At 39.3% G+C, this 25,252-nt stretch overlaps 2 protein-coding genes across 2 annotated transcripts; both read right to left on the bottom strand.

Moving 5' to 3' along the window:
* Positions 1–3,179: 3,179 nt before the first annotated feature.
* LOC118344791 lies at positions 3,180–20,416 on the bottom strand. The gene is made up of 7 exons (XM_035686190.1): positions 20,295–20,416; positions 20,013–20,178; positions 18,432–19,940; positions 18,177–18,333; positions 17,506–18,033; positions 16,838–17,290; positions 3,180–3,406 (listed from the first exon to the last, which is right to left on the bottom strand). Exons 1-7 carry the CDS (start codon positions 20,414–20,416, stop codon positions 3,180–3,182), a joined length of 3,162 nt encoding a protein of 1,053 aa, XP_035542083.1.
* A 536-nt stretch (positions 20,417–20,952) lies between these two features.
* On the bottom strand, positions 20,953–22,244 carry LOC108993458. The gene is made up of 2 exons (XM_018968382.2): positions 21,648–22,244; positions 20,953–21,573 (listed from the first exon to the last, which is right to left on the bottom strand). Exons 1-2 carry the CDS (start codon positions 22,242–22,244, stop codon positions 20,953–20,955), a joined length of 1,218 nt encoding a protein of 405 aa, XP_018823927.1.
* Between the last annotated feature and the right edge of the window lie 3,008 nt (positions 22,245–25,252).

Raw genomic sequence — 25,252 nt, 5'->3', positions numbered from 1 at the left:
TGAAGGAAAAATGACTCTTTTCATAAATAAAAGAGTAATAAAAATCACATAAAAGTCACACTTATCACCCATACACTGCTCAACTTTTTTGTGATAGTCAGGCTGCCTTACACATTGCTACCAATCTAGTCTTCCATGAAAGAATAAAGCAAATTGAGCTAGATTGTCACTTCATTCGAGAAAAAATTCAAGCTGGAGTTATCAAGACCTTTCGCTTGGCTTCTAATCATCAACTTGCTGATGTGTTAACCAAAGCTCTTGATTTTCAACAATTTCATCACTTAGTTTTCAAGATGGGAGTCCATTTTATATACTCTCTATCTTGAAGTAGGTATCATGAATTAAATTTATTATTTTTATTCTTCTTTGTATCACGTGTTAGTCACATGTATTTTATTTCCCTATGTACTGATATAAATACTTGCTTTAGTCACTGTACATGAATGACTTTTATTCAATTGAGGTATTTTTACTCCAGAACCTGTTATGAGCCCAATTGAGACGACATCATTCCTGGAGATCTGCACAGTGCCGTTTGGTATTAATGTTAGTGAAGTGTGCGTTTAACAATTGTAGTAGTGGAGTCTATTTGAGAGTTTGTTATTTTGCTTTCTAATTTCATATAAAGGGAAGGGAAGGGAGGATATTCTGGAATTATCTTGTATTTGGAAACTATTTGGAGGAAGGGCTACCTCGAACTAGCCTAGCGTGACAACGCTTTCATCTCCATCTTTTTTGTTCATCATCTCTATTCTACTGTCACATTTTGTCAAGCACCTTGCATACATTCTGCATTTCCAACCTAGTAGTCTACTTTCAAGTCTACCACCATTTCCACCACTTTTCCCTTAATACAAACAGAAAACCACAACCAAGTTCATTACAAGTGGTATCAGAGAGCCACCGATTCTTTCATGGATGAAATAACCTTCAACAATAAGGAAGTAAATTTGCTACCATTGATGGAAAAAGCTCTTGAAAAAATTTCACACATCACAAAGTTACTTGATCGATGCATGCAAATTATAAAGTTTTCAAGCAAAAAGTCGAGGAATCCTTCTTGGTCTAGGAAGACCAAGGTTCAGAGGAGGGAGTAGACAAGGGAGCTATGGATTCAACCAAAGAAATACAAAACTCAATACTGTAGATGGCAAATGAATCAACAAATGAGGATGAATTTATTGAGGAAGGAAAAGAGATGGCAGACAAAGTGGAGAAACTAATAGGGTCAATTGCTCAAAAATATTTCAAGCACAATCAGCCACCGATGCATTCCCATACGGCGAAGGTGCCACCACCACATCACCACCACCTGTGTCAGCCATTCACTTTCGTCATTTTCTCAGATTAGCATTCTGTAAGTGTGGCTATGCATACACTGAATGGCATGGTGTTTGATTTTGAGAAGGAGACAAACCTAAGAGGTGAGAGATTTCTGGCTCACTTTCGGTTTGATGTTTTGTACCTTAAAATTATTTTTAGGCCTTTTGATAGAGGAAGGAAAAAAATAATGATGGAGGAAGCTCCTTCTCATTCTCTGTTGGAGACCGATTCAGAGCTCGGTGCTCAACTGATGCTCAGGGGCAGTGACTTTACCTCTCTCAATTCGATCTATATGAATCCAGCAGAGGTTTTCAATGATGTCGTTGGAAGTCCATATTATGTTGCCCCTGAAATTTTGTGCAATCATTACGGTCCAGAAGCAGATGTTTGGAGTTCTAGAGTGATCCTTTACATTCTTGAAAGTGGCGTGCCTCCATTTTGGGTTAAAACGAAGAAATAAATATTTGAAGAAGTTTTGCATGGTGATCTTAACTTCTCATCAGATCCCAGGCCTAATATCTCTGAGAGTGTTGAAGATTTAGTTAGAAAGATGCTCATCAGAGACCCAAGAAAGAGGATAACTACGCATGAACTTTTGTGCCACCCTTGGATTCAGGTTGATGGGGTGGCTCCAGAAAAGCCTCTTGATTCTGTAGTCTTGAGTCGCTTAAAACAATTTTCTGCAATCAACAAGCTTAAGAAGACAACTCTTAGAGTTATTACATAGCACCTCTCTGAAGAAGAAATAGTTGGGTTAAACGAAATGTTTAAGGTGATAGACGCTCACAATAGTGGTCAAATTACTTTTGAAGAACTCAAAGATGGGCTGGAAGGATTTGGTGCCAATCTGAATGAATATGAAATATACGATCTATCCACTAGGCCTGAAAGCCGACATTATCGGTTTGATTTCCTCATGAAATCGAAACCGAACGACTGCCCCATGATCTGTTTTTACGATTTGGGCTTTTTCTTGGGCCCTTTTTTGGGCTTTTGTTCTATTCCAATTGGGCCAATTCAACAAACCGTTTTTGGCTTTTTTTTCCTCATTTCATTATCCAACTTCTTTTTGAGTTTTTTTTTAGTTGATTTCATTTTAAATTTTAATAGTAATATCATTTATAATTTTCTACTATTACTAACTAACTATATTAAAAAAATAAAAATAACTTCACTAGATGTTTAGTATTACTTAATACATATTAAAAAAAATAAAAACAAAAACAAATTGTCTTAAGCATAGCAAAATGCAACTAAAAAATATAACATAATTAAAATGACAACAAATTGGATAGTTGCTACTTGCTACTTCAACTTCAAGCCATCAACCTTCAATCTTCAATACTTGTCACGTTTGATTGTGTGCCCAACTCTATATACAAACATTAATAAATATTAATAATAAGAATAAAACATCAAATGTTTGTGAATTTGGTTTATAAAAAATACTAAAATTAAATTACAATGAAAACAAAGAAAATATTACCTGATTCTACTATGAAGCTCTCTACATTATCCATAGCCTCCCGGATATCAATGGTTGTTGCCGGATGGCTTAACCAATTTTGAGTACAAATCAGTGCCTCAACAGTTCTCAAAGCCAATGACCTTCGAAGGTCAAGCACACGAGCTCCTGTCCTAAATGCTGACTCGGATGCAACCATGGAAACAGGCATGGCCAATAAGTCTCTTGCAATCCTCGCAAGTATAGGATAGTTAGCCTCATTAATTTTCCACCAAGTCAACAAGTCAAACGATGTGGAGAGTGCCTCACAACCATCTGATAAATATCGATCTACTTCTGTTTTGGCAATATTAGATCTCATGGTGGAAGATGCTTTATACCACTCGTAGAATCATTTGGTCTCACGCTTGCCATCACCATCATTCATGATTCTAGATGTCGGAGGGGGCACATGTTCTTGGGTACTCGTGGTGGAACCGAATTCCGCATTATATTCCACATACAAATCTTTCAATACCTGTTTCACACTCAACACCAACTCCTCAGCACGAAACTCATCATGAACTTTCTTCAAGTGGAAAGTAAGAAGTCCTAACTTGCTTCGTGGATCAAGCACAACTGCAATTAACATGAACAAGTTTAGCCTGTCTAATGACCCCTAATACTTATCATACTTTGTTCTCATATTTATGGCCATACTCCTCAAGCAACTATTAGGACTCTCGCTCAACTCCATTAACTCATTTTGGAGATCACAAATTTCTAGAAAACTAGTGTTGGCTGTCACATATAAAGACTCAGAAAATCTATTAGTGGCATCATAAAATATCTCCAAAAATTTAACAAAAATCCTCAATCTCCCACTCCCTAGCTTTAGGAGGCCCTATGTGCCCAGACCCAGGACCATCATCAAAATAAGAGAGGTAATTGTAATCATCACTCTCCATCTGCCTGAAAGCCTTCTCAAACTTCTCAACCGCCTCCAACATCATGTAAGTTGAGTTCCATCGTGTCTGTACATCAAGACACAACATTTTCTTACAATTAATTTTTTCTTTTTCAGCACATCTCTTAAACTTGTCTAATCTTGCGGGAGATGAACGCACATATCTAACTGCATTTCTAACCATTGTGATGTCATCATTACACTCCTTCAAACCCTCATTCACAATAAGATTCAACATATGAGCACAACATCTCATGTGCATATATTTACCCCCCAACAAATTCTCACTCAAAAATTGTTTCAAATATGAAATTGCAGTATCATTTGAACTTGCATTATCAACTATCACAATAAATATTTTATCAATGCCTCAATCATACAAGCATGACTCAACATATCTCCCAATAGTTTCCCCTCGATGATAAGGGATTAAACAAATGTTAATGATTTTTTTTTGCAATTTCCAACCTTTATCAATGAAGTGTGCAGTTAGACACAGATAATTCAAATTCTGTATTGCTGTCTATGTATCGGTCGTCAACGAAATCCTCTTGCCACCATTTTTTAACACTTTTTTAAGTTTTCCATTTTCACTTTCATACAATCTCTTACCATTGTGACACGACATGACACTTTAAACCGAGGTTCAAAAGACCAACACACTTTCTTAAATCTCTGTCCATCAACAACTCTAAATAGTAACTCATCGACAATTACTATCTCTGCAATCGCCAACCTCACAACATCTTCACTATATTTGTGGGTTACAATACTCTTTAACATAGCATCACTCTCTCCAACCCCCTCCTCAAGTGTTGCCTCACCTGTTAATATTTTTTGGTACTTATCCAAAGGCCCACGTTTATGAGGAATTTTACGACATGAAGGCAAATGGTTTTGCATGGTTGAAGTCCCATTCCTCTTTGAGTGGCAAGCATACCTCTTGCCATAATAATTACATTTAGCCTTTGGATCATCTATAGCACAACCCTCCACCTACATAAAATGGTCCCAAATAATAGATGGATCCTTCCCTTTTTGTTTCATAGGTAATGGACAAGTAGTACTAGTAGTGGCACTAGGGGGTTTTGATGATTGGGTCTCCCTCACATCATCTCCCAAGTTAATGGTTGGTGTTGATGCATCAACATCAATCGGAGACGACGAAGAATCCATCTAATTATAAAACAAAACATAAATGTTACACGTTAATACTTAATACGTTATCACGTACATTATAAAGCATAGCAAACATCACGTACTAAATACGTTATCAAGTACATTATCACAACAGTTAGTTTGCAACATAGCGAGCATCACAAGTCTAAGACTCTAATCTAAGTTTAGTTCACTCATCACATTTCATGCTTTAAATTCATTGATTCAAATACTGGTAAGAAAATAAAATTAACAAACACAGCCCACAAGTCTATCACAGACACACACACACAAATTATCACACACTGTCTGTCACAGTCACACTGTAAGCATTTCGGGCCTTAGGCTATTCGGCATAAGCTCATTTCGGCATTACTCCATCACACACGACACAATGTCAATCACAAACCACAATATTTTTACTAAGCAAGGCAAAAACAGAGACTAAAGATTCAGTATTTCATCTTCCTCCAAAACATTCCTCAAGAAATTAACAATAACAACTAACAAAAAAATGGAACCCAGAAAAGATGAATTACAGTTTTGAAAATATAAAACGTACAGTGGGATGTGGGCCGTGTGGGTCATCGGCGATCAGAGGGGAGACAGGGCTGTGGGTTGTCGATGACGAGAAAGGAGAGAGGGATCGATGGGAAAGGAGACTTAGGAGAGTAATGTGTACATGAAAATCCAAATGTTTAAAGGGAGAGGGAGTCTGTAGCACTGGCCACTGGGTCTGGGGAGAGGAAGAGGGAGAGGGAGTCTACGTCCTGGGACTGGGAGCGGCTCACGAAGAAGTTACGAAATGAGGAAGGAGAAACAGCGCGCGCGCGCGCGCGCGGGGGGGGGGGGGGGGGGGTTTCTAACCCTACCCAAAAACGACGCCATTTCGTTTAGACCAAACAGTGTCATCTCTGATATATTTTTTTTCTTAGGTTTAAGAACAAAACGACGCCATTTCATGTGAAACGGCGTCGTTTTGTATAAGAAATATATTTTTAAAAAATATATATAAGACGTCGGTCGGTTCTCCGGTTTAGATCGAGTTTGAACCGTAGACCGAACCGGCCGACGTCAGTTTCTTTAATTTGCTACCGCCGGCCGACCAGTTCTCTGTTGGTTTCGGCCGGTTCCTGAATTCGACAGTCGGCCTGAGTCGGTGGCGGTCAGTCCGGCTGGTTTGTGTACAACCCTACTACTATGCACGCTGCAGTATGTTCAAAATTGCACTCTATACTCTATACTTCTATACCTTTCAATATTCTTATCTTGGAGTGTGGGAGACAGTTGCGCCATTGCTATTAACCTTGAGGACAAGGTTCTTTTGAGGGGGAGAGGAGTTTCTATAGGTACATTTTATGCAGTAGCCATGAGGATGCTAGAAAAGAACTTCAGATTAACTGCAGGAACTACAAGAATGTGAATTTTCTGTACAATCACAATTTTGCTGCCGTTTTACCCAGAGATTTAGTGGCAACAATTGTGGTGGCTAATGGTATCCTAAATTTCTTGAACATTTATAACAAGCCTTTGATTGTCAGGCTTGTTTTGACTTGGTTTCCAAACACTCCTCCTGTCACTGCTAGTCCCCTCAGCACTTTATGTGACCCTTACTTTTAACATATTCCATGGAATTATCCCACCACTTGGAGGGACTCTTGATTTTTCTCCCATACTAGCATTTCTGGTTCTGAATGCCTCTACCAGCACTACTGCTACTCTCCCCCTGTAGAACTTCCAACTATAGGAACACTTGAGCAGATTCAGGCACCAATTCCCCACTATGGACTCACTGCATTTTTTTTTTCATCCAGAAGAGATCTTCTTGTCATCTTCTGTTTCATGGATTTAAAAAAATGGAGCATTGTTGTTTAGAACTTGGATTTCGGATGGTGAGGCTACTGATGATAATGGCTCAAATTTACCAGGTGAGGAAGTGAATGACGGGGAGTTTTGGATGGACTTGCCTTGTGATGATCGGAGAGAGAGGGTCAAACAAGGAAACTTGAAAAGTGAAAAACTTTATGTTCACGTGAAGACTACTCTTGGTGCTACTTTTACTAACATTGCAATGTGGGTTTTCTCTCCCTTCAATGGGCCTGCGGCAATAAAAGTGGGATTAACAAATACAGCTCTTAGCAAGATTGGGAAGCAATCCTATTCCTTCCTATTGCTCTTGTTCTTATGGGAGCTTGTTAGTGCAACCTTGGCATTAGAGACGGCAGTGGGTGTTGTATGTGCAAGCCATGGCCGAAATAAAAGTTGTTGCAATAATGTTAGGAACACCACTCAAAGTTTACTGCTGAAAGTGGAGAGAAAGAACAAACAATGGGTGATAACATGTTTCTCCAAGGCTTTGGAAGATTCACATGCTAGCTTATTCATGAAACTATCAATACTCTAAACCTTGAGGATAAGGCTTTTTTTTTAAAGGGAGAGAATTGTTATGAACACAATTGAGACAACATTGTTCTTGGAGATCTGCACAGTGTCGTTTGGTATTAATGTTAGTGAAGTGTGCATTTAACAATTGTAGTATGCACAGAGGAGCAGCCTTACCCACGTGTCAAGTAGTCTGGTTGTATAGAAGTAGTGGAGTTTGTTAGAGAGCTTGTTATTTTGCTTTCTAGTTTCATATAAAGGGAAGGGAATGGATGGAAAGGAGGCTATTATGGAATTATCTCGTATTGGGAAACTATTTGGAGGAAGGGCTGCCTCGAACTAGCCCAGCGTCACAACGCTTTCATCTCCATCTTTTCTGTTCATTTTCTCTATTCTACTGTCACATTTTGTCAAGCACCTTGCATGCATTCTGCATTTCCAATGCAGCAGTTGTAATAGCCCGCTAGAAATTCATTGGTGGAATTTCTATCGACTTTAGGAATCTCGTAAAAATCCCATAAGTTTTTACGAATCGACCAATCGTATAGATTTTACTCTGTCAACATAGTCAGTGTTGTCACTCACTATGGTGCTAGAAATATGAGTTTTATTTATTTGAGGTGGTTAGAAGTGTCAGAATGCATTATGGTCTACGCCATTAGACTCAGTTGATTATTTAGGATTTTATGGTGCAATAGCATATTTTCATAATTCCGGACGAAACGTTTGTTGGAAATTGTGAAATTATTTTTAGGGGCACTTCGAGGTTGAATTTTGGTAAAACATTTTCACTATATGTTAATATGAATATTTAGAAATTTTTAGTGTGAAGTTTAAGATTCACTTTTTCGGAGTGAATAGTAACCTCAGTAAGTGTACAAATTGCAGTGTTTCAAAATTACAGTGTGAATTGTCCAAATTAGATTAGATAACTTTTATTTGGACACTTGGCAAGATCTTAGCCACACTTAGTGAATAATATTAGACACTTGGCACCATGAGGAGCGTTTGATGGATTTGAAGGAATCAAGCTGTGAAATCATGCCACTTAAGCAAAACTTTGTTTCATTTGATCAACCAAATGGTGCCAGACCAAAAACGGTTTCAATCCTAGTGAAACCCTAAATGGTGGGAATCCAATTGAAAGCCCAAAAGCTTGGTTGAAATCGGAACTCTAAACGGTTTCCCCAAACCCTAAAGTTGGCCTTTAAACCCTTTCTAATCCGATTTCTAGCATTGTGTTTAATCACTTGATTAAATCACTTTCACATGCTATTAATCCTTCAAATTTCTGTTAGAACATCATTACCCAACCTTGTTAACCTTGAAAAATTGATTGGGCCAAGTGATATTGGATTTGGGCTTGATAGCAACCTAAACCCTCTTTAAACTCCAAAATTTAGGCCCATTCGGTTTAGGCCCATTCGGTTTAGGCCCACAAAATTGACCACATTAGCATTGTTTCATGGCTAAGTTTTGTACCCCCACTTAGCTGGCCAGATCTTTACAAGAAGGGCCTAGAAGGTTCTTGAAGTACAAAGCTAAAGGCCACCTCACTCTTTCACTCTTACACTCTACCTTGAGAAAAGATGTTGGACTGATTTTTATGAGAAGAAAAGGCCAACACTCAACCTTTCATTCAGTCCTATCACTTTCCATAACTTGTGTAAGAGGCTCTCCAGTCCACTTCCCACGTAAAGCAACTCTCATTTACACTTTTCCTCCATAGAACACAAATGACACTCTAGGGCAGTTTTTCTTACCTCTTTTGAATGCCTATTTCGAAGCTTTTGTAAGTGTTTTCTCACAAAGTTTCCTTGTGAAAGTTGTTTCTATTGGAGTCTAGTTTACATGGATACCTTATTCGTTCCATTTGGAGATTATTTGATCGGTCAAATGTTGTTTATACCTCAGAAAGGTCATTTTGGGCTATAAATTGGAGAGTGTGTTATATTTTAGAGTTTTTGACCAAGCTAATCAATAGATCTTGGTCCGAAATTTTTATGGAGTACTGTTAACATGTTTATATGATTATTGGTTGAGGATTTGTTGCATGATTAAAAGTTTTGGTGAAATATTTTCTTAGGTCTAGAAACTTAGAAACTGGAAGAGGAAAAACAGTTTCTGTTTTGAGAAAGTTTAAATATTTGATGGTTTAATCTTATTCCAATGGATTTGATATTTTTATTGGAAGATCCTAAGCATCTTATATACATGTTAGAATGTTATTTTGAAGATATTTGATGTTAGTTTCGAAGATATGAAATTTTATGCATTGAGATATTCGGTTAGACCAAAGTGATGATGTTCTTGACTAAATTTATGTTTTGAGTGATGTTTAACCATGTGATCTTGCATTTGAAGCTTGGATATGTTTTAGGACACCTTTTTGAACCATGTGATGATTTGGTTTGAAGATCACGTCTTTATAAGTCATAGATCAAGAGGTTGATCAAAACAAGTTAGAAACAAAAATATGTTTTGAACTTAGAAGAGAAACCAAAAAGTTCAAGTATGGTTTTAGTGATTTTGATGACTTTTGTTCATGATTCAAAACATGATTATTCTTAGGAATATGTTATGAGCATAGTAGAAGAAAAATTTTGGTTTAATCATGAGTTTTGAGATTTGAAAGAATTACAACAAAAGTCAAAGGAAATAGCCTTTGTAAGTTTCGGCCCCATAGAGTTTTAATGGTTGTGTTTAGCTTTAAATTTTTCTAAATTGATATTTGAGTTTAGGACAAAATTTACATAAGGTATGTAAAGTTTGGTGATTTTTGGAGCTAGGATGCAAAATCTTTAAGTTTGGTGTAAAATGGTCATTTTCCCACATGTAGAGGGTAAAATGGTAATTTTACTCTAAGTTGATATTTTTTTCATATTCCTAATTGTTAGTGATTAAGTTCTAATTTTTAGAAATCACTACTTTCAATTTCTCGTGATCGCACTTGAGTTTTATCTCGAAGTGCGAAGATCGAGGTACGTTAGCTTTTAACTTACTATCAGTTTAATGTGTATGCATGAGTGATCAGTAAGGAAACTAAGTTGTATGTATGCATGTTATCATATGTGTCATGCCAAGTCATTAGATATTTATCTGTTACACAGAATTTATTTTGTCATGAATTATTCATCTGTTACACAAGATATTATGTCACATATTGTTATACATTGCTATACATTGCAAGTATGTCATGTTAAGTTAAGTATGCCATCTGTTACATGTATTTCATGTCACGTAATTCACTGTCACATGTTACGCCATGTTAATAAATGTTGTCTGTTATATGGTATGCTATGTTACGAACTGTTGCATGTTACATGTATGTCATGTTATGAAATGTTTTCTGTTATGTTTATATCTTGAAGTATGTCATGTCTGTCGTCTTACGTTCATGTCACGTTATGCTACGTCAGGACTTCTGTCTTTTATGTCACGTTCATGTTACATCACGTTACGAAATGCCATGTATGCCTGTTAAGTTATTCATGTCAATCACGACCCTAAGCACTAGGATGGGGTAATATCCTAGTGGAACTTCTTTGTTCACGTTGGAGTGTTTAAATAGGTGTGAAATTCCTTGGGTTGACAAAGTACAGTCAACAGGTTGCGAATGAGGCCTAATTAGCTGGTCACCGAAACACGCCAGGCACTAACGCCAATGGAGCCACACATTATGTTACGTGTGTCCACAGCTAGTGTGGCACAAACAAATAAGTCATGGGCCACAACAACTGTGGAGCATGAAGTATGAGGCCACAACAACTGTCGAGCATACACTACATGAGACACATCAATTGTGACACGTAGAATACGTGGGGCCACAACAACTGTGGAGTACGTATTAACGCACTCACAGCTAGTATAGAAACCTGTGATGTGATGCGGTAATCGGCAGAGACACACGTTTCAAGGAGACCTATGTAGCACCCATATGGTCACTTTAATGATCTAGTCTATTGAATAAGATTCCAAGCTTATGCATTTCACGTTCAAGTCATGTTTCACGTTATGTTATGTTCAAGTTTACGTTCACGCAATCATGATAATCTCATGAGACAAGAATTTGTTTCAAGTTCATATTATGTTATGTTCACGTTTACGTTATGTTCCAAGTTCACATTTATGTTATTTCATGCTCAGGTTCATGTTATGTTTCAAGTTCATGTTCAAATTATGCATGTTCACGTTCATGTTATGTTTCAAGTTCACGCTCGTGCTATGTTTCAAGTCCATGTTATGTTACAAGTTTACGTTCATGCTATGTTTCAAGTCCATATTATGTTTCAAGTCACGTTCATGCTAAGCTTCAGTTTCAGTTTAAGTTATGCCAGTTATGTTATGTTGTATGTCAAGTTATGCTATGATTACTTATGATTTGATTATGCATTCATGCTTTTACTGCCATGCATGCATCATTAACCTGTGTGGAAGTTTCCTATTAACTTGCTGAGATTTGTAATCAAATCTCATTGTGGTAGTTCCAATTACCATTCTCCCCGAATGATTGATCTTGTTACAGGATCTGAAGGAGAAATGAGAATCGACTAACTGGAAACGATCGATTAAGAGATGGTGCGACGTAGATGGTAGTACAGTAGTTATCTCAGGTTACTACAACCATATGGACTATTATTGTGATCTCAGTTGTTTAGTACGTCATTATGTATGAAGTATGTTTTAAGTATTTTGGATATTTGGATTTGATGCATAGTATTGCTAAAGAAAAAAATTATCCGTTGTGAATATTGCATAATGCTAGATGCATGTTAGGAACATTGCATCTTATATGTCACGAACGGGGGAAGTAACCTTGTGTTGCATGTCTCGACACTTCAAATGTCTGTCCGATCCCATGCAGAATTTGGGGGCGTCACAGGGTAGTATTAGAGCAATACGTCTCTGGGTTTAAATCCACAAGTCCTTAGGAAATACACCAAATATTATGCTTGAAATTTTAGTCTTCATTAGGCTTGAATTTCTTGAAGTATAAGAGATAGTATGTGGTTGTAACACGTGTACTTGTGTGATTTAGGAAGTGACATGACTGGAGGTAGGATACCTCAAAACCCTAAGGGAGTCACAAATTAGGATAATCAGAATCCCCCGACTGATGGAGGATTAGCTGAAGCTGTACGTTTGCTGACTGACATGCTTGGACAACAGCAAAATCAGCAAGCACATGTACCCAGACCCAAAGTCAGGGATTGTCTGTGTGAGAAGTTCTTGATCCATCGTTATCCAAACTTTTCTGATAATGAAGAGCCACTACAAGCTGAGAAATGGATTATGGATCTCGAAAGGACATATGAGATCTGTGGATATACTGAGGACCAGAAGGTTCTATATGTTGTATACCTATTCTAAGGAGAAGCTGGAATATGGTGGGATAAACAAAGGCAGCTTCTAGTTAGGGAACTAGGAAGTTTGAATGCATTGTCTTGAGAGAGATTTAAGGAAGAGTTGACAACAGATTCTTCCCAGATTCTGTCAAATAGCTAAAGGCGCAGGAGTTTGCAACTTTAACTTAAAGCAGTTTGACCGTAGAGCAGTACGCCGCTAAGTTTATGGTGTTAGGAAGGTTTGCACCACACTTGATTTCTACTCAAAGGCTGCAGGCATGAAAGTTTCAAGCTGGACTTCAGCCATAGATCCGTAGCCAAGTAGCTTGCCTAAGAATAGAGAATTACCAAGAGTTGGTAAACGTGGCTCCAATAGCAGAGGTTGAGCAGAGAGGTCTAGCAATCCAGATCAATACCGAACGAAAGAGAACTTCATTGTATGCTACTGAAGAAAATCTAGAAATGAAAAAGATGTCTACTAGACTAGATAAGGGAAAAGGCATCGAGACTGGAAGCTCAATACTGACCACGTACCCAATATGTGGGATGTGCGGAAAAAACCATGAAGGCAAGTGCAGGCTTACCTTAGGACTCTGTTTCAGATGTGGCCAACCTGACCACTTGATTAGAAATTGTCCCAGAAGAGGCCAGAGAAATGGAACTATTCCCAACAAAGATTCCAAACCAAAGCCACGACCTCCAGTACTAGCTTAAGTGTATGCAGGTACTTCTAGAGACGCAGATGCTGACACCCCAGGAACTAAAGGAGTTGGCGCCGTCACTGGTATTTTTCTAAGACCTCTATATTGTTAAGCTTATTTAAGGTTGATTAGATTGCAATTGATGGTACTATTGCATTATTGATACTTTGGGTAAGTTAAATCATTGAGGTTTATAACTTGTAAGCAGTTTGATTCAAGCGAGGCCTTATTTTTAGTGATTGTGGTATTGTACGAGAGTTTAGTTCGTACTTTGAATTGTTACCAGGTGGTAAGAGTAACATTTTTTATTAAGATTATTTCTATTCATACCAGTGTAGATATGAAATACCTTTTGGTAGTACGAGGAAGGATATTCTAGGTTGTTGAATTAGTCCCCACATATTTGGAGTTTGTTTTGATTCGAAGGTTACAATGATATTTGTGTTCAGAAGAGTACAGTGTGTGGGAGAAACTTTGGCTTTAGTAGGATTCACTTATGATAATAGTTTTATCCAATCGCGAATAAATGGTTTCAGGCGAAGCACCGTGTTTGTGGAAACCTAGATTGCCCTTATATTGGAGACATTTATATGGGGAGTAAAATCTGTCTTGAGGATTTACGTGAACAGTAGGAACAAATTCTTTGGATTAGAGTCAGAATAAGAGGTAGCTCATGATGGATAGAAGAGCTATGTTAATCATAAGAGAGAAAGTCTTAAGTTGAGGTTAATAGCTGATTGTTTATCGAGATACCACCTAGGAGGAGGAACGATTCGTGGTGATTATGAAGGAGTAAGTTAGTCCTAGGCAGATATAATTCCTTGAGGAAATAGAATGTGAATTCAGTTGTGTATGGATTAAATTCTTCCAAATTGAACTGCACGAATACTGGAAGTTTTAGATTTAGAAAGTATGTTGGTATGACTTGACCGACCTTGTGGAAGGATTCCAGTACAAATTGATATAATTTGAGAGGGAGAGAGTTAAGAATGGTAGATATATATATACACGTTGTGGATAATTCTTTGAATAGTGAAGAGAATAGTGATTTCTTTTAAGTAAGGATTCAGTATCATAGAAGGCCAGCCTAGAAGTCATTAAGTTTAGGTAGTAACCGTTGGGATTGTTATACCCTAATATTATAGTAGTAGTTATTTTGTATAACCATGTGATGGTTATAGATAAGAATAGTGTTGACTAAGAGAAGAAGGCGTTACCTCAAGAAGAACGAGACCTGCCCCTTGGGCGTGATGAGGCATCCAGTGATGGGCAGTAGGTTGGTAAGCAACTTCTTCTTTTGAGCGTATCTTATGTTTGTACTTGCGTCGATTTCGAGGACGAAATCTTTTTTTTAGGAGGGGAGGATGTAACAGCCCGCAAGAAATTCATTGGTGGAATTTCTATTAACTTTAGGAATCTCGTAAAAATTCCATAAGTTTTTACGAATCGACTAATCGCATAGGTTTTAGTTTGTCAACATAGTCAGTGTTATCACTTACTATGGTGCTAGAAATATGAGTTTTATTTATTTGAGGTGGTTAGAAGTGTCAGAATGCATTATGGTCTACGCCATTAGACTCAGTTGATTATTTAGAATTTTATGGTGCAATAGCCTATTTTCATAATTCTGGACGAAACGTCAGTTGGAAATTGTGAAATTAGTTTTAGGGGCACTTCAAGGTTGAATTTCGATAAAAGGCCAACACTCAACCTTTCTTTCAGTCCTATCACTTTTCATAACTTGTGTAAGAGGCTTTCCAGTCCACTTCCCACGAAAAGCAACTCTCATTTACAGTTTTCCTCCATAGAACACAAAAGACACTCTCGGGCCGTTTTTCTTACCTCTTTTGAACCCCTTCTTCGAAGCTTTTGTTAGTGTTTTTTCGCAACATTTCCTTCATGAAAGTTGTTTATTTTGGAGTCTAGTTTACATGGATACCTTATTTGTTCCATTTGGAGATCATTGGAATGGATAAATGTTATTTATACCTCAGAAAGGTCATTCTGGGCGATAAACTGTAGAGTGTGTTATATTTTGGAGTTTTTTACCAAGCTAATGAATAGATCTTGGTCCGAAATTTTTATGGAGTACTGTTAACATGTGTATATGATTATTGGTTGAGGATTTGTTGCGTGATTAAAATTTTTGGTGAAATATTTTCTTAGTTCTAGAAACTTAGAAACTGGAAGAGGAAAAACAGTTTCTGTTTTGAGAAAGTTTAAATCTTTTATGGTCTAATCTTATTCCAATGGATTTGATATTTTTATTGGAAGATCCTAAGAGTCTTATATACATGTTAGAATATTATTTTCAAGATATTTGATATTAGTTTCGAAGATATGAAATTTTATGGATTGAGATATTCGAAAAGTTCTTGACTAAATTTATGTTTTGGGTGATGTTTAACCACGTGATCTTGCGTTTGAAGCTTGGATCTATTTTAGGACACCTTTTTGAACCATGTGATGTTTTGGTTTGAAGATCACTTCTTTATAAGTCATGGATGAAGAGGTTGATCAAAACAAGTTAGAAACAAAAATCTGTTTTGAACTTAGAAGAGAAACCAAAAAGTTCAAGTATGGTTTTAGTGATTTTGATGACTTTTGTTCATGATTTAAAACATGATTATTCTTAGGAATATGTTATGAGTATAGTAGAAGAAAAATTTTGGTTTAATCATGAGTTTTGAAATTTGAAAGAATTACAACAAAAATCAAAGGAAATAGCCTTTGTAAGTTTCGGCCCTATAGAGTTTTAATGGTTGTGTTTAGTTTTAAATTTTTCTGAATTAATATTTGAGTTTATGACAAAATTTACATAAGGTATGTAAATTTTGGTGATTTTTGGAGTTAGCTTACAAAATCCTTAAGTTATGGATAAAATAGTCATTTTCCTACATGTAGAGGGTAAAATGGTAATTTTACTCTAAGTTGATATTTTTTTCATATTCCTAATTGTTAGTGATAAGTTCTAATTTTTAGAAATCACTACTTTCAGTTTCTCTGACCTCACTTGAGTTTTGTCTCTAAGCGCGATGATGGAGGTAAGTTAGCTTTTAACTTACTATCAGTTTAATGTGTATGAGTGATCAGTAAGTGAACTAAATTGTATGTATGCATGTTATCATATGTGTCATACCAAGTCATTACATATTTATCTGTTACACAGAATTTATTCTGTCATAAATTATTCATCTATTACACAAGATATTATGTCACGTGCAAGTATGTCATGTTAAGTTAAGTATGCCATATGTTTTTTTTTTGTTCTAAGAGTCGGAAGCCACTGAACGCAGCCTCGTCCCAATTTTATTGAAGAAAAACCTCACTTATGGCGGAGGAATACCGTGGAACAAACAAAAAATATCCAACACCAAAAATAAACAAAACACAAACCCAACCCCCAAAAACCATGGAAAAACTAAAGATAAACTTTGAGACCATTACTTCCTTAAGGAAGGACATCCAAAAGCATCTAACCTAATAATGCCCCTCAATAGCCTCGGTATGCACTCACCAGGTAAGAACATCCTAGTGAGACCCTCCTCACCTTTCCTTGCCAAAAAATCCGCTGCTTTGTTACCTTCTCTAAATTGATGCACCACTAAGAATTGAACTCTATCTAATTCTTGAAGGAGAGCATCCCAATAATCCCAAAGATACCATAAATTACAACCTCGCTTCTTCACCCAATCAACCACTACCTTAGAATCACACTCGAAAATAACATTTAGACAATTCATCTCTTTACAAAGCCGGACCCCTTGAAGTAAAGCTCTTAACTCAGCCTCATTGTTCGTTCCGAACCAGTAATGAGCAGAAAATCCTGCTATCATCCGCCCCCTATGGTCCCGCAACACCCCACCCCCACCACAATTCCCTGGATTGCCACGACAACTTCCATCCACATTTAATTTCCACCATCCCATAGGTGGTTTTAACCAAGCAACTTGCAGTGGATTACGTATCCCTGTTCCAGAATATTCATATCCAAAGCCTTCAAGACCTGTGCATCAACTTTGGAGACCTTCTTGGCATGCAAACCATTAACCAAAATACCCAGCCATATCCGACCAGCTCTCCAAATTTCCATAGCACTGGATTGGACTCCCTCCATCCTAGCTTGACAGCGTCAACACCATAACTTCCAAGTAATAACACTTGGTAACAGGCCCACTAAAATACCCTTCTGCGTTCCTCGTTTAGCACACGCCATCCAAGCTTCCACCCGATGCGCCCAGGTCCTGGTTTGTACACCAATGCCCGGCGCTAGTGAAGCACAATGCCAAACCTGCTCTGTAATCTCCCCAGTAGCAAGCACATGATCTAGAGTTTCGGTCTGTGGAGTATGACAGTAGTTACACTTTGAAGCCATAACAACTCCACGAGTCTGCACCTTAGTGTCCGTTGCTAATAAATTAAATCGTGCTCTCCACATACAAACTAATATTTTCTTTGGCAAATATTTACTCCATATCCAATCCATCCAACCATGATAAACTCCTCTCACACGGATTAACTCCCATGCGCTAGCTATTGTAAACTTTCCCCCAACAGTAGGTTTCCAGATCAAGATATCTTGCCCAGTGCGCCCTGCACCAATTTCCCTCATCACCTCCTCCGCCAACTCCTCACCAATTAGCTGCTGAAGCATGTCACCGTCCCAAGTATTCCCAACCCATACATCTTTAATTTTTAATGAAGGTGTATCAACTACCCCCACCAAATTGCATAAAGTGCCATTTGAAAACCACCTATCAAACCACCTCTCTCACTCTAACCTTGGAAGCCTCACATACATCTTGCATAACAGAGACAATAAAGCTCCAAATTCTCGAACTGTTATTTCTAGCTACCATCAACGAAGCATGCTGTCCTCTTTCGTACTTCGAAGCCATGAACCGAGCCCACAATGAATCCACCGACAAAATACGCCAAGCCAATTTCATATGCATCGCTTTTTGAATTTCCAGAAAATTCCTCAAACCCAACCCACCCTCTTCCGTTGGCTTGCTGATTCAAGACCACTCACACCACTTCATTTTTGCTTTCCCATTCTTCTCTCCCCAAAAAAAAGTGGCTAGAATTGAATTTATTTTTTTAAGCACAACTTGAGGGACGTTCATCACAGCCAAACAATGGGACGCCATACTAGTAAGAACATGTTTAAGAAGAACCAAACGCCCCCTTTGCGACAGAAGCCTTGCCTTCCACCCCGCCACCTTAGCTTGAAATTTTGCAACCAAGTGATCAAGGTGAACAGCTTTTAAACTTGCACAAACCAACGGCACCCCCAGATACATAACTGGAAAACTCCCAAATGCAAACCCCGTAAGACGTACCAACCCACGCTGCCTCGTAGCACTAATTTTTGGCGAGAAAAAAATTGCCGACTTCTCTTTACTAACCCGTTGGCCAGACCAACGCTCGTAACATGCTAAAGTATACCCCAACCGTCTTTGAGATCTTTTTTCGCCATTCAAAAAAATCAGAATATCATCCACATATAACAGATGAGACACCAACGGTGCCCCTCTAGGATGATAATACTTCCCAATACGACCCTCGTCAAATTCTTTCCGAAGAAGCCTTGAGAACACTTCTTGCATCAAAATAAATAAATAAGGTGACAAAGGGTCACCTTGTCGTAGGCCTCTCTTGGACTTGAAAAAACCTTTATAAGCTCCATTCATCATCACCGAATACCAAGGGGACGCCACACATTCCTTCACCAAGCTACAAAATTTTTCTGAAAAGCCAAAGCTAGACAGAACATTTAATAAAAAATCCCAATGCACCCTATCATATGCCTTTGCCATATCCAACTTTACCATCACATTACCTCCAACTATCTTCCTCTTCAACGCATGAACCATTTCTTGAGCAAGAGTTATGTTTTCAAAAATACTACGACCCGGAATAAATGCCCCCTGTTCAGCCGAAATTAGTCTAGGCAGAAAACCCGTCAACCGCTTCACCAAGATTTTCGAAAAAATCTTGTAAGCCACAGAACATAGACTTATTGGCCTGAATTTCTCAAAACTCTTGGGATCCAACACTTTCAGAATTAAAACAATATAAGACGAAGTATAGAACCTTGGTAATAGAGAACCCGCAAAAAAATCCCTTGCGGCCTCGACCACCTCTTCTTTCACAATATGCCAACAAGAAATATAAAAAGAAGAACCATACCCATCCGGACCAGGGCTACTATGTTCTGGAATCGAGAAAACGGCCTCCTTCACTTCCTCTTCTGAAGGCCTGTGGCAAAAACTGGAGTTATCTTCCTCGGAGATTTCCAATCCCACAAGAGGAGAAAGATCTGCATGTTCAATCTGCGGCATATCTGTAAGGAAATTAGTGAAATATTCCACCACCCCCAAGTGCACCTTCTCTGCTGAATCCAACATAGTCCCATCTGCCAAACTCATATGCGAAATAACCGAACCACGCCTATGCTGTGATACAACTGCATGGAAAAACTTCGAATTCTGATCACCTTCTTTTAACCACTTATTCTTTGCTAATTGGGCTAGACGACTCTCCTCCCTCTTCTCCCAAATATCAATCTCCAATTTAGTGACAATATAATCGGCTTCAATTTCTCCTAAGAAACCGGACTGCAATTAGGCTTCCAAGACTGCCATCCTCGCTTCTAGCTCCTGTATATTAGTATCCACTCTCCCAAACACCGATTTATTCCATATCCTCAGCTCCATCTTAAGTCGCTTCAATTTTGCAGCCAGCTTAACCATTCCCGAACCCAACGTAGGCTGTTTCCATGTCTCCTCTACCAACTTTTGAAATGAACCATGAGTACACCACATTTTTTGGAACCGGAACGGAGAAGGCCCATACCTAATATTAACAAGGGTTAAACGAATCACCATAGGGCTATGGTCTGATGTCTTGCGTTTAATATACTCCATCTGTGCCAAGTTAAAACGATCCGAGAAGGCCACATTCATAAGAACCGGTCAAGCCTTGCCCACTTTCGTGCAACCCCCTCCTGCCCATTACACCATGAAAGAGGATTACCATGATAATTCAGCTCCACTAGACCACAGTGATCAATACACAAGTTAAAATCATCCATAGCTTAAGCAGCTCGGGGACAACCCCCCACATGTTCCCGGTCCTCTCGTATAATGTTAAAATCCCCCATAACAATCCATGGAGCTCCAGCAGCCCTACAACCAACCAGTTGCTCCCATAACTCTCTTCAATCCAGCTGAATACATTTAGCGTAAACGAAAGAAACCAACATCTTTGTCCCATCTAACACAAACCACCCCGTAACCATCTGCGTTGACACACTAACAACCTCAAAATCATATGGAGCTCTCCACAAAATCCAGATTTTGCCCCCTGCACCCTCGTTTGAATAAAAACCATCAAATCCCAATGAACTAACTAAACGCTGAAGTTTATCTAATCTCGCAAAAGGCTCAAAAAGAGCGACAATATATCTATTATTTTTCCGAATCAAACTACGTAGCACACACTGAGAACTGCCCAACCCCCTTATATTCCATGCAATGATGGACTCAGTCATAGATTAAATTTATTGAGACGGGAAGACACCCGCTGAGATTGTCGAAGCACAATATTTTTTTTTTTGCTACCTTCACCCTATTGCGAAACAGAGTCAGAATCATATCCTTTATTTTTGGCCAAATCAAGAACATTTGCTTCCTCTTCCACATCAGTACCATACGAATCTGGTGGCTCTTCTACTATAACCGGTTGTAGATGACACTCCATAGCAAGCACCGCAGAGACCATCGCAGCTTGACCACGACCCCCACTACGCGGTGATTTATAAGCATCAACTAAAATCAAGTCCATATCAGAACCATCCCCCCGAGCAACCTCAACCTCCCGCAACATTTGGATTGAAGGTTGCTCGACCACCTCCTCTTCCTCACATGGCTCCTCCACCATTTTCATCTCAATATTCACTCGCTCTCCTCTAAAAATTGTCTCTGTTTCGTCCCTAGTAACTACTACCTCTTTCCCATTCACTACTTCCATTGCAACCCCATCTTCCTTCTGGACTTCCTTCAACCCAACTCCTGGAACCGCTTGCAAACTCTTCTGTTTAGGAATCTCTTGCCATATTTTTCTCCCCACCCCTTTTGCCACATCACGTCCCTTACGCACAACCTCTTCACTAGCTCGACACACAACTGACGTATGACCCTGACGGCAGCACTTGGTGCAATAGAATCCAGGTCTTTCATACCGAACCTCCTACCAAATTTTTTTGTTAGCCATTACAATAGGAAAACTTTGAACCGGTTCATCTGTCAAATCTATTTCCACACACATTCGAGCCCCCAAGCTCTGGTTCTATGCAACGTAGCATTATCAATCCCCAAAAACCGTCCAAACCTTGTTGCTAGAATTTGTAGGAAATCCGCCCGATACATATGAAGAGGCAAGCCTGGCAGAAAAATCCACTGGGGCGCTAGCGTTGATTCTTTCTGCAAATCAAAATCCTTTGTCCATCGAAATAATCGGAAAACCGATCCAGCAATCAACCGACCCTCTCGTGCCCAACCATGCACGAAATCCCTTTCAGTCTGCATCTTCACCAAAACGTGATAGTCATCCATCATACTCACAGTCAGAATCTCCAGTAAACCCCATGACTTAATAATCACCAATCGTATATCATCAATCGTAGGCCTCATCCACACAAACTTCAGAACAATAGCAAAACGAAAATCATCTGCAGCCTTCGACATCTCTGGCTCCGTAAAAACGAAACCAGGCTCCCCGTCCACATCCACTGGGTATCTCATAGGGACCTTGAACGCTGAGGGTGTCGCCACCTTCGAAACAATCTGAACATAAGACAGAGCCCCTCCATCTCCTCTAGCAGGCCCTTCCGATGAAGGAAGGGCAGAGGGCACCGCCATGGGCTCGCCCTAGGCCAACCCCGAAAACAGGAAATGTGAATCGCTACAAACTCTCTCCACGTTTTTCGCTCCTACAAACTGAATAGGTCATTAGGTATCTTCTCACTAATCATTTGTAGGTTAATTAATGTCCTTAACTCAAGTGGAAACCTTAGGGGCGTGTGACACTTCTTATGCTTGAGAAAAACCAATGGTATGGTGTATGTGGGCTTCAATTGGAAGAATGAAATAAAAGACAAGGTATTGGGCTTCGAGAGTTGGGCTTTGGTTGGGCCAAAAGTGCAAGCCACGGATCTGGGCTTTGGAGTGGGTTATTATATGAACCTTATGTCTAGATTTGTGGGGCCTATTTATGACCTCAAAGGCATACTAGGTTGAGTTCTAATCTTTGGGTCTTTCCCCAATTGGGCCAAAGTCTTGAATCTTACTAAGTTAGGCCCAATGGCCTTATACTTACTAAGTTGGGCCTAATACCTTAGGTCTAATAAGTTAGGCCCATAGTCTTGTGTCCAATAAGCAAGGCCTAAAATTTTATGTCTTCCAAGTTGGGTTTAAGGCCTTCACTCTTACTAAGTTAGGCCCAATGGCCTTATATCCTTTACATTGGGCCTATTTTCTAGTGTCCTCTAATAAGTGTTTAAAAATTTATATCTCCCAAGTTAGACCTAAGACTTTTTAACATATTATCCTTAGGCCATCATATCCTTAGTGCATTAGGACCCTAAAGTCTTATGTCCCTCAAGTAGAGCCTAAAGTCTCCCAAGCCTTTATACCCAAAAAGCTTGGGCCCTTAGTAAACCAATATTTGGGCCTTCTCCAAATCCATCAAATATTTAACCCAAATTATTTAGCCCATTAATGTGACTACCCTCCAATATGCCATGTGTCATGCCCTTATGGGCATATTAGCTTCTTACCCTTAAAATTATTAAATACTAAAAATTATCGAAAATAATATTACTAGCCAATCAAGCTCCAAAAATTTTTTTTTCCTCAAAATCAATATCACACTAGAATCTTCTAATAATTCTACTAAATCCGAAGTATACGGTCCTCTTGCCAAATCAAATATCCAAAATTGTTCTTATTCTCAAATAGCCCAACTCCTAATTAACTAGGATTAAGGTTACTAAGGTCAAGGCTTAAGGAGTTTTTTAGGCGGAGTGTTATAGAAGTACTACAGCTGTATAGGATGGAGCTAAACCCATCATAAAGCGCGTTTGGAGTAGGGTCGGGTAAGTTCATGGGGTTCATCTTGTCAAAAAGAGGAATTGAAGCCTCTCGAGAAAAAAAAAAAGCAATCATGAACATGAACCTACCAAAGAGCCTAAATGACACGCAACGGCTGGCGAGAAGAATAACAACCTTGAATAGGTTTGTATCTAGATCCACAGACAAATGCCTCCCCTTGTTTAAGGTATTGCGGAAGGTACACCCCTGGAACGAGGAGTGTGACGAAGCTTTCCAAAAGCTGAAGCAACATTCGACCAATCCGCTACTCTTGAGACAACCTATAGAAAGGAGACACACTCTATACGTATCTAGCGGTATCCCCCCATGCCATTTTTCAGCCGTCCTTGTCAAGGAAGAAGGGGAGGCGTAACTACCCATGTACTACACAAGTTGCGCCCTAAGGGGAGTAGAAGTTAGATATCCATGAGCAGAGATGTTGGCATTTGCCTTGGTGACAACGAACAGGAGGTTATGCCCATACTTCCAGGCCCACTCAATCAAAGTGCTCATAGAAAGTCCGCTGGAAAAGGTGTTGCAGAGACCAGATAGCTCGGGGAGATTAGTCAGGTGGTCAATCAAGTTCAGCGAGTTCAAAATCGAGTACTTGCCAAGAAAGGCTATGAAAGGGCAGGCGTTGGCAGACTTTATTGCCAAATTTCCCACCAGAAATGGTTGCCGCCCCGACAGGAAAACCCTGGATCCTTTTCTTGGATGGCTCCTCTTGTCATGCTGGCGGAGGGGTAGGAGTCCACATAATCAGTGGCGAAGGGCAAGAGCATCGCTACATGGCAAGGCTCACGTCCAAATCCACCAACAATGAAGCAAAATATGAGGCACTCGTAGCAGGGCTCTCAGTTGCCGAAGCATTGGGGGCGACCAAGGTAGAGGTGAAATCAAACTCACAGGTAGTAGTCAACCAAGTGTTGGGAACATATGCCACCAAGGGAGAAAAACTAAAGAAATACCTAAGTCGAGTCTGGGAGGCACGCGACCGATTTTCCTATTTTAGCACAGCACAAGGGTCTAGAGAAAGTAACGTAGTGGCAGACAAGCTGTCGCGTACAGCCTCAGGGATGGAGGACTCTCTCCTCCTCTGGAAAGTTGAGAGAAGGATAATAGAAGTTCCAGGGATAGGACTAGAAGTCTACATGATAGGCAGCAACAAGCCCAAGTGGGCTGGCGACATCATCAAGTATCTGGATACAAGTGAGCTCCCTGAGGGAAAATAAGAGGCAAGAAAGGTAAGAATAAGGGCTGCGAGATTCGTAAAAGTGGATGGGATCCTCTATAAGAGGGGTTTCGCTGCCCCATACTACGATGCATCTCACCACAAGAAGCACAATATGATTTAACTGAGATACATGAAGGGATATGCGGAAACCATTCCTGGGGAAAGGTTTCCGCATATACAGAGTCTACGAACAAAGCATTGCTAGGAATTATGAAGAAGAAACTCATAAAGAAGAAAGGGGAGTGGGCGAAGGAACTACCAAGGGTATTGTGCACCTACAAAACTACAGTAAAGACCCTCAGGGGAGACCCCATTCACCCTAGCATACGGGAGTGAAGTAATGCCCCTCGTGGAAGTCGGTCTACCAAGTTACCGAACCCGTCATTTTTTGGCGCCCAAGAATGATGAAGCTATGGAAGAGCACCTTGACCTTCTAGAGAGAGAGGCGACTGAAGTTAGGATGATACTTGACAAGAAAAAGGCAAACATTATTTCAACAAGAGAGTCAAACCCAGGACATTCAAGATAGAAGACCTGGTGAGGG

The sequence above is a fragment of the Juglans regia genome, chromosome 16 (assembly GCF_001411555.2).
Source record: "Juglans regia cultivar Chandler chromosome 16, Walnut 2.0, whole genome shotgun sequence".
Taxonomy (NCBI): Eukaryota; Viridiplantae; Streptophyta; class Magnoliopsida; order Fagales; family Juglandaceae; genus Juglans; species Juglans regia.
Note: the sequence above shows the minus strand (reverse complement) of the source record. Positions and strands in the feature narration are given on the sequence as shown.

Coding starts and splice junctions, on each gene's coding strand:
- LOC118344791 (XM_035686190.1), bottom strand. CDS start 20,416: ATGGATGATTTTAACTTGTGTATTGATCACTGTGGTCTAGTGGAGCTG. Junction 17,291..17,505: donor TAAACGAGGAACGCAGAAGG/GTATTTTAGTGG, acceptor ATTCTGGAACAG/GGATACGTAATCCACTGCAA. Junction 3,407..16,837: donor CACTAGGATGTTCTTACCTG/GTGAGTGCATAC, acceptor TGTTAATTGCAG/TTGTGCTTGATCCACGAAGC.
- LOC108993458 (XM_018968382.2), bottom strand. CDS start 22,244: ATGGCGGTGCCCTCTGCCCTTCCTTCATCGGAAGGGCCTGCTAGAGGA. Junction 21,574..21,647: donor GAGCTTGGGGGCTCGAATGT/GTGTGGAAATAG, acceptor AAAATTTGGTAG/GAGGTTCGGTATGAAAGACC.